This window comes from Nansenia antarctica (assembly GCF_963989245.1).
Source record: "Nansenia antarctica genome assembly, chromosome: 15".
Taxonomy (NCBI): domain Eukaryota; kingdom Metazoa; phylum Chordata; class Actinopteri; order Argentiniformes; family Microstomatidae; genus Nansenia; species Nansenia antarctica.
In genome coordinates, this window is record NC_137685.1 from 1,546,761 (window position 1) to 1,557,267 (window position 10,507).

The 10,507-nt window shown below is 43.3% G+C and overlaps 1 protein-coding gene across 1 annotated transcript in view; it reads right to left on the reverse strand.

Annotated features, from left to right (window-relative positions):
• Nucleotides 1-375: 375 nt before the first annotated feature.
• cpne5b (copine Vb) overlaps nucleotides 376-10,507 on the reverse strand; it is a gene marked incomplete at both ends in the record, with an annotated part of 147,577 nt that continues 137,445 nt past the window's right edge. The window contains 3 exon segments of the mRNA XM_080545513.1: nucleotides 376-564; nucleotides 1,844-1,917; nucleotides 4,553-4,610. Coding sequence (XP_080401639.1) covers nucleotides 376-564; nucleotides 1,844-1,917; nucleotides 4,553-4,610 — 321 coding nt within the window.

The window sequence follows — 10,507 nt, forward strand, 5'->3', positions numbered from 1 at the left end:
CACAATGTGATCCCCTTCACCCATTTGCTCTCAAACAAGACATGAAACAGTCACTGGCCCATTCTGATAAAAAGATTCTCCGTCACCAAGTCCTGGTACAGAAATGCAGAAAGTCTTTCCATCACAAAAGCTCCTTCCCAAGAAACAAACGAAATAGATCAAACCACAACAAACAGAAACGCCACCGTCTCGCCACCGAGAGTCACTGGGAGAATCCAACACAAACACCAAACGCCAACGCCAACACCCTAGTCATCATCCCTTCCTGTCCTAATCCAATCCGTTCACAGGAAGAAGAGAGTACCCAGGGTTCCATGGGGCTGACGCGTGCCGTGTCCCATCAGTCTTCAGTAAGGGGGGGGGGGGAGGGCGGGTTCAGATCTGTGTGTGATGGGTGTGTCCTGGGGGTGTGTAGGGGGGCGGCGCAGGGTTGGGTTTGATCCCTCTGCTCTTCATGTAGGAGATGAACTGGTCGGGGATCTCGGCCAGCACGTCCTTGGCTAGGCGGGCCATGCTCAACACGTGGTTCCCTGTCCGATCCATGTAGTCTCGGAAGGGGACAAACTGTGAGGGAGAGAGGACAAGGATATGAGGAAACATAATGGAACAGCAACGTTAACCCTAACCCTAAACCCTAACAGCAACATTAACCCTAACCCTAACCCTAAACCATAACCCTAAACCCTAACAGCAACATTAACATTAACCCTAACCCCTAACCCTAACAGCAACATTAGCCCTAACCCTAACCCTAAACCCTAACAGCAACATTAACATTAACCCTAACCCTAACCCTAAACCCTAACCCTAATCCTAACAGCAACATTAAGATTAACCCTAACCCTAACCCTAACAGCAACATTAACCCTAACCCTAACAGCAACATTAACCCTAACCCTAAACCCTAACCCTAAACCCTAACCCTAATCCTAACAGCAACATTAAGATTAACCCTAAACCTAACAGCAACATTAACCCTAACCCTAAACCTAACAGCAACATTAACCCTAACCCTACTCCTAACAGCAACATTACTGATTTGATCACCAGCAGATCACCAAAAAGTATGAAATGAGCATGATGATGCACCTCTATGACTTGTTGGTAAAAGAATGTAAAGGCAGAAACACTAGCTTTAACACTAGAACAGCCGTGTCTATGTTACCTACTATAAGAGCCGCCTCGGGGGTCAAATGACCATAGTCTTTACAATGGGAAGCTGCTACGTACACACAACGACCACTACTTGGCCGCCTTGTAAATTTAGCCTGCCTCCTACACAGAAAAACTGCTAAATAGCTTTATACTAGATTATTTTGAAAATGTAAAGATACTGGGAGGTAGAACGCACATATCTAGGAAAAGTCATGGAGGGTCCTGAAATTTGATCGAGTGCAAAGATATAACATTTTTCTTTACTCATAGACCCCTCTGTTAGGGCTTTCACACTAGAACAGCCATGAGGGGTCACATAGGGCTTTCACACCGGCAAAGAACCGTGCCGGTTCGCGTTCGCGTTCGGGAACCTCCGAACGTTGGCGCTGTCTGGCGAACGAGCCCGCGTTCATACCCGTTCATACCAGTGTATGAACGCGGGCTCGTTGAAACCATCAACAATAGAGGACACCTACATCTACAAACCTCCACATGGGCACAGCACAAACAACATTGAAGGAGATGAAGCGTGTCTGACCTTTGCACAATGCTATCTCTACTGCTCTAGACTAGATCAGTTATATTCATGGCTGTATTCACTGCCAGTGTGTGTCTGACAAACGCTGCTAGGCTATTCATACAGAAGGTAAATACAGCAGGTAAATACAGCATGTACAGGTTAAGTCACCTGGACGATGTCTCGCTCCGCCAGTTTCCCTCTGGAGGAGATTCTGATGTCATCTCCATCCAGCTCCACCATGGCTGCAACACACACACACACGCACGCACGCACACACGCACGCACGCACACACACACACACACACGCAGACACACACACGCACGCACGCACGCACACACAGACACACACACAGACACACACACGCACGCACGCACACACACACAAACACACACACACACACACACAGCACATTAGCTAAATAAGACACTCCCTTCTTTGTATAGTGGGTGTGTGTCTAAACAGTTGGTGGCAAACCCCTGACATGTGTCGCCTACTGTCCTTTTCACATTTTTACAAGCGCCATACTGTACCTAACATCAGTAATCATCATCATTCATTCTGTCAATAGACTCTCTAATAACAATCAACGTGTTAATCCGTAGCCTACGCTGCGCCGTTCATAAGTGTCGTGGACTCGGCAATTAGCCATGTTCACTTCTGACTAAACGATGCCCATGTCATCCTATGCTCCACTCCTCTATCGAATCAAATGACGGTAATTTCCTCCAGGCCATTGGTCTGACTAATAGCTGGAGAGGAGAATTACAGGACTGTGATGTAAATTGAGTAAATTGAATCAGTTAATCATTCACTCTGGCTCTCAATCAATTTGCTCGTGGAGTTAATGTTGATGATTAAAATGACATTGTGGCGAGAGTGCAGAGTTTGTGTTTTGATTGGTTTCCCAACTGTGTTAATTTGTGCACTCTGACTAATTGTCTGCCCGTAGCGTCAAAGCCAAAGAGCTGTTTCAATAAAGTTTCAGGGTGAGCACTTTATCGTAGTGTTCTAGAACCTTCAAAGCAGAGTTTATGTGATCGGGGCTACTGGTCAGTGCCATGTTGTTTTCAAGGCATGCCCTAGAGTCAGTGCGTGAGTTTAGAATGATAAGGTTCTATCTCCGTTTAGAATGATAAGGTTCTATCTCCGTTTAGAATGATAAGGTTCTATCTCCGTTTAGAATGATAAGGTTCTATCTCCGTTTAGAATGATAAGGTTCTATCTCCGTTTAGAATGATAAGGTTCTATCTCCGTTTAGAATGATAAGGTTCTATCTCCGTTTAAAATGATAAGGTTCTATCTCCGTTTAGAATGATAAGGTTCTATCTCCGTTTAGAATGATAAGGTTCTATCTCCGTTTAGAATGATAAGGTTCTATCTCCGTTTAGAATGATAAGGTTCTATCTCCGTTTAGAATGATAAGGTTCTATCTCCGTTTAGAATGATAAGGTTCTATCTCCGTTTAGAATGAGAAGGTTCTATCTCCGTTTAGAATGATAAGGTTCTATCTCCGTTTAGAATGAGAAGGTTCTATCTCCGTTTAGAATGATAAGGTTCTATCTCCGTTTAGAATGATAAGGTTCTATCTCCGTTTAGAATGATAAGGTTCTATCTCCGTTTAGAATGATAAGGTTCTATCTCCGTTTAGAATGATAAGGTTCTATCTCCGTTTAGAATGATAAGGTTCTATCTCCGTTTGGGGCAGTTCAGAGATATTGAGCGTCAAAGTTTTGTGAGATGGAATCTTTGTGTTTTATTAATTACTAACTAAAAAATGTCAGCATTTTAAAAACAACACCACACAGGCATTAATAAACACCTAATGGATCAGATTATGTAAAAAACTCAATTTTGACAAAAATGGAGATGGAACCTTATAATTCTAACGTCACGAGTGGTCGGATCTTAAATATTTTTCCTTTTCCTAACCTCTTCTTATCCACCTAATTTTTCTGGTTTTCTGCTCGAAATGACATGCCCACAGTGAATATAGAATATCTCCACAATCACAAGGGCCTTCATAATGATATTGTTAGCAAATGAAAGCTAACACCTGTGGGGTGGCTGTAGAAGTGTCAGAATCAAAATCTATGTTACTGTGTCAGAGCAAATAGAGCTAGAACATTATAAAACATCTCAAATTCAGTCTCCGCCTAAAAAAACAACAGCTTTTACAGTGAATATCACCTTGGAAACCTGATAACCAAGCCCAAATCATCTAGGAATCAGTACTCCAGGGTCTTATTAGTACTTGTGCCAAAGTTGATGCTAGTAATGTGAGCAAATGCAACTTTGTACCTGTTTTAGTACAGGTATGTTTAGGCGGACACCTATATGTTTAGGCCATTTGGAGATATTTTGGCACCATCTTTGACCTTTGACCTTTCTCATGTACCAGATTATTTTTTTTTATTTTTTTTTTGGGTTGGCCGACCAATGGTATGGAAATTTGGCGTTGAAACCGGACATGACACATTCTCCAGTTGGAGAAAACTGGATGTGACTTAGGCCGTGTTTACCGTCTCGGGAAAAAAAATGTGGCATCGTATAGCATGCACAATTGTGAAAAAAATGTGATATTGATGAAGAGAATTGATCGAGGTAAACTCTTTATATCACTTCGGATGCCCATCTGGGTCCGTGGATAAGAAGAGGTTTCTGACCTTCTCTTCTCAAGTGTTGTGAGAAGGAGAGAGGATGTGAGGAAACAATGAAAGACTTTTGAGATTTTACCAATGTGTTATTCAACCCTCCTACATTAACAAGCAACATCATTGGATGTAGGTCAAGTGTATGTAGTGTGTTGTGAACAAGTTAAATGGTTACAGGTCAATGTACTTTGCCAAGGGGATGTAGCCGTAGTCGTTTCTCCTTACCGTCAAACTCGGCCTGTCCTACGCCGACGATAATGATGGACATGGGGAGTTTAGCACCCTGCAGACAACAGGAAAGCATCAGACCCAATAACAATAACATTGAAAGGAATGACAGAAACAGTTATTTCATTTCTAAGTTTTTCTTTTCAAGGTTTCCTTTGCATGTTTTCATGTTTTTCTCCGACAACAAATCTTCTTGTTGCCGGTTTTTCATTTGGTTGTTTTGCGAAAGGGTGGTCCCCCTGGTTCTTTTCTTAATGACCATGTAAGAAATTACTTTAGAGAAAAGAGCTAATGAAATAAAATGTTTCCTAAAAATTAACACATTCATTTGCACACCTACACACCTACACACCTACACACCTACACACCTACACAGACACAAGGACAGTCCTATTCATCCAAACACAGGAAGAGCCTGTCTGTCTGTCTTCATTACCGCTGACCAGGGACGTGCCGTCCATATAAGCAGGGTAAGCAGTGCTTACCCAACGAAAAAAGAAAAAAGGAAAATATTAAAATAAAAGTGCATGTAACCGTTTGTTTGTTTTCATTAAAAGAGTCGTATTTTAGGTCCCAGGGCAGCAGGAGTCATTCATTTTGACGTTGCATTTTTAGCGCCACCTGTAGGAGTAAAGCACTCCCTACTCTGCTTTGCATATAAGCACTCCGCTCTCTGCTTTCCCTCGCGTACATTCGAATGCGTGAAAATGTCTTTTTTATTTTTTTCCGATGCCTCAACCCGCTGTTTAATGTGACCAGGGTAAGCATGCTTACAGCCAATCAGAGTAGGTCTTTCATTCCGATAAGAGCTACTGATTGGCTCTTATCACTTTCAAGTTCACTTAACATTTCACCTCTCGCCCAGCAGAATAGCTTATGCCAGCTAGCTCAAACGATCTAAATAATAATAATCAATAAGGATAACTTGATTGATTTTGTGAATATGGACATTACTGTCAGCGACCTAAAGGGATTTCGTAGACTGGACTGGACTGGAAAAACACAACTACTGGCTAAAGGCCGCCCGGCCGCTCGCTCACCGATGTTCACACTGACCCAGAAAGGGAGAGTCGCCAGCGGCTACAGCAAGCCTGGTATGAGCGGTTTATATGATGTATATGATTCGCGAGGCTGGTGGCGATCTGTGCTTGTTTATATGGTTTGAGTACTTTGAGAGGGAGGGTCTGTGATGTGATGTCAAGTCAAGTGCCTGTGTGACAAAGTGTGAAAAGAAAGTGTGTTGTGTTTACTATGGAGGATGGAAACGGTGTGTGTCTGTGTTGTGCGTGTGTGCGTGTGCGATGTTGAAACTGGACTTGTCTTGTAGATTTCAGTAGGTTGGCTACTTGAAAAGATCTTTGAACAATGAGCACCCCTGATATAGTCGAAACTGGCAACTGTTTTTTTTTTTTTTGGTAATCTGATCACAAAGTGACACTACAGTTTATTAGCGGGTTCTAGGGCATCAAAATTGCATTTCCTTGAAACTGCGTTCACTGATAGCGTGTATGTGTAATTACGTGTATTTCTATATCTTATGCTTACCCAATCTAAAAGCTCACGGCACGTGCCTGCCGCTGACCCAGCATCGATCGTCATGCCACGCTCGGTGACAGTCACACCCAGTTAGGCAACGACCACGCTAATGGTATAGTGCACTTAGAAGGCTGAAGGGCCATTAACATTGAATGAGTCTCTATCGCTGCTCAGACATGAAACACAGAGTGAACAGCATCGCTAATGTGTGACCCTACTCCCTACTCCTCCTCTATAGTGTTAGTGAATGATTCAGGAGAGACGGGCTCTGCTGCGTATCAACATTGGTCCTCAGCTTTCAAGCCAGGAGGAAGGAATCCTGTAGCGATCTAGAGACATTAACTGAAATAATGCTTCCTTCATTAATCTGATTGTGAATCCTGGTGGTGAATTGTTCGTATCTTTTATAACCCACTGCCCTGGTGGCAATGTATTCCACTTGATGAGGGCTAGAGATGAGTTAAACCGAGTACAGTATGTTGCAGTGTTTTGCTCAATGTCACCTGACACCTGTCATGAACCTGTCATGAACATCTAGTTCACGCACATCCGATCAAGAAATGCCTTCCTTTTAAGGAAGATGTAAATGTAATTTGAATTAAGTGCTCCACGTAGCCTAATAAAGCCTACAACATAAGCCTACAACATAAGCCTGGTTTACTTAGGCCCAGTTCACATCTATGCCACACGACGGAACTCGAGTCGCAGTGTCGCAAGGAATCGCCAGCGATTTGACATGTCAAATTTCAGCAGAACGTCCAGATTGTATGGTAACATTTGATATTTCTCTTCAGCCAATCAGGCAATAGCACAGACCAGCGTCATCTTTTGACAAGAAGCGGAGTGGACCTTATTAATACGACTTGTTTTCCGAGCCAAACAGGAATTAGCATTTCGTGGTAACGATGAGAGTGCAAACTCTTCTAATTGTGGCAACTGTGTTGAGCATGCTTTTTTACATGCTTTTGCTGAGAAAGATGAAAAGTAGAACTAGAACTACCCTTCCAACACACAGACATTTCAAATGCAATCACAGCTATGCAAAGTAGTAAGGCTCCAGGCCCTGATGGATACCCCATCGAATTCTACCAAAAATTCTCAACCAAATTAACTCCCCTTATCTTAGAGATGTTTAATGACTCAATGGATATCGGGGCCCTGCCACAGACACTAACAGAGGCATTCATAACCCTCTTACCGAAACCAGGGAAAGACAGAACAGAGTGTGGTTCATATCGCCCCATCTCGTTGCTGAACAGCGATGTCAAGATATTAGGTAAAGCACTCGCCCGGCGTCGAGAGTCCGTCACAGACTCTAGATCTCACTGATCAAACTGGCTTCATGTTAGGCCGACACTAATTCTCTAACATCCGGAACCTTCTAAATGTCTAAATGTCATATATTCTCCTACACCATACCTGAGGCGGTTATCTCCCTAGATGCAGAGAAGGCTTTTGTCAGAGTGGAGTGGGCGTACTTATTTGAATGTCTGAGAGCTTTTGGCTTTGGACCCACTTTTATAGTTTTTCTCTACCGCTTTTTCACACAATCACACTCCTCATTATGGGCAAAAACCTATTGCTTTTCACCTATTGAACCTATTGCAATCATAGCTTTAGCAATAAAAAGTGAGCTCTCTTGTGTTGGAGAACAATGGATGCCAACTTTGCAGAGAGAGGAAGAGCGAGAGGAGAGAGAGTCAACTGAGGAGGAGGATGAGCAAGAGGACGAACAAGACTGCAACCTAGGAGAGCAACTGCCTCTGATGAGATTTGGGCCACTTTGGTTGCCCACGGTGATGAAGAAGGTTTCAACCTAGCAAAAAGGACGGCAACGGCGAAGGAACGTCATCGGCCAGCGTGACATTGTTGAGGTTCCTGGCCAGCGAGGGGGGAACATCACCATGGGAACATCACCATGTGCGCAGCTCTAAATCACCAAGCTTCCTCCATTCAATCCTTGCCCCCGACAATAGTGTTCATCTCATCACTTTCCTGGACACACGACACAATATCCTAAAAACCAGCCGAGCAGATGGGACGCCCAGAGCGTTCCAGGTACATTGTCATCTGGGACAACGTACGTTTCCACCGGGCTGCTCTGCTCCACAACTGGTTCATCCACCACCCACGTTTCTCTGTTCTTCATCCGACTCCATATTCTCCATTTCTCAACCGTATTGAGGAGTTGCTTTCAGCTTGGTGTTGATGAAGGTATATGAACGCAGGCCCAATGAGCGCAGACCCTCTGCAAGCAATGAAGCATGGTGATATGGCTGCTGAAACATATGAAGGCTGGATTCGTCATGCCAGGCGACACTTTCCCCGCTGCTTGGCCAGGGAGAACATTGCCTGTGATGTTGATGAGGTCCTGTGGCCAGACAGGAACGAAAGGGAGGATGCAGACTCGTTTTCTTTTACTTTACAGTATATACAGAAGGATTATTTAATTTTTTTCTATTGTTTGTTCTGTACGAAGAGCACTTTACAAATCCCACTGTGTTTGCTGAGATGTATACAATAAAAAAGCCTGTTAAAAGGCTGTATTTGTGTGTTTTATATTTGAGTATGAAAGTGTAAAAGGCCTACTGATAATCTTATCATAGTACTGTTTTCCTCTGATCATAGTGTTTTCCATTGAGCAGTGTTTAATTGGTTCTTAGACGTGTCTATTCATTGTGTGTGTGTGTGTGTGTGTGTGTGTGTGTGTCATCTGATGACAAAATGTCATTTTGAGAAGAAGACATAACATTATTTTGAATGCAGTGTTTGCTTTTGCAAGAGGTTTGTGGAGTTCAGGGTTTTGTGTTAAGAGTTAAGAGAAAAGGAGCCATGCTTTCAGACGTGTTAAAGCGACAGAGACAAGCTGTAAGTTGGCATAAACCAGATCATTCAACAACAGGAATGGTCATCAATCATGAATTCAAAAAGGACAGCTGGTGATTTGTCTGGGCTTATGTTTGAAGAGATGACTTTCTTGGGTTTCTAAACTCATTAAAACAAACAAAGATGTATTGAAAGAGAGCAGGCTTGGGACATGCGTTGACAGCCAGGTAGGTGTCACACATCCATTCATAGCAGCTGTTTTGTCTTTTCCCAGAAGAGTCTGAGCTGTAGGCTACTGTAAGCTTATCATCAGAAACCTAATATCATATTTACATCACTGTATTTCTGTGTATGAGGGCATTGCAATAATTAACATTTCTTAGAATAACAGATCATGGATGTCGCAAATGGATGAGCAACACAATTCCATTATATTCAGCTACATTATTGAAAAATAATCACTTTAAATGAAAATATCACATAGCCACATAAGAAAGCATGTTGCCCACTGATGTGGCAATATTTCATAGCATAGTGATGTAGTCAAGAAATACAGAATGTATGCTGTTGATTCCCTGGGGTATCGGCACACTTGTAAACCCCGACTTCCTACGTCTAATTCCTAGCTCTAATCTGTTGGAGAAGTGAGGCGGATTGCTTCGCAATTAACTGAAAGTGATTAGTAAAGTGAGTTTAAACCTTCAGCATTGCTGCACAAGTGCATCCAATTACACCTGAGTTAGACCCTGATATATTTCCGTTGCAAGTGGCTTTAGTCTTAAACTACCCAGGCAACACGGCCCTGGTAATAAATGGTAAATGGACTGACTTATGTATATAGCGCCTTATTCCAAAGCGCTTTACAACGGCCTCTCATTCACCCATTCACACACACATTCACACACCAATGGCGGCAAGCTACCATGCAAGGCGCCGGCCCGCTCACTGGGAGCAATTTGGGGTTAAGTGTCTTGCCCAAGGACACTTCGACATGTGGCCAGCCGGGGCTCGAACCGCCGATCTGCCAACCTTGCGATCATTAGACGCCGACTCTACCTCCTAAGACACAGTCACCCCTGGTAATACACCAAGGAAGTTATGGACGTTATTAGACGTAAAACACCAAGGAAGTTATGGACGGTATTAGACGGTAAAACACCAAGGAAGTTATGGGAACACAGGTTCATTGCAATTGGCCCCAGATGTTTGCAGCCTTTCCAAATCCAATATTCCTCCTGTCTCCGTCTGTCCTCCCCCTAATCTGACAGAGACGCCGTGTGTTTGCTCAGTAAACGGAGGTTATTCTCCATGAAGCAGAGAGGCCCGTTCAGAATAAAACTAAGAGGGTCCCTCAGAGCACTCAGGCAGAGAAATAGAACCTAGCACCTCGTTGAAGGAGACGGACGGATAGAGCTTCACTGAGGTAGCGACCTCAATCGATCGGTTTGAGCCAAATTATTGCATCGCACTTTCTCAACAAGAGTTGTATACAGCGTTATGAAAGAGCTCTATTTTATGGGGGAGAATGGCAATAACAACTAAACAACAGTTAAGTTAAAAGAACATAAGGTGAACATCCTGTCAGACAAG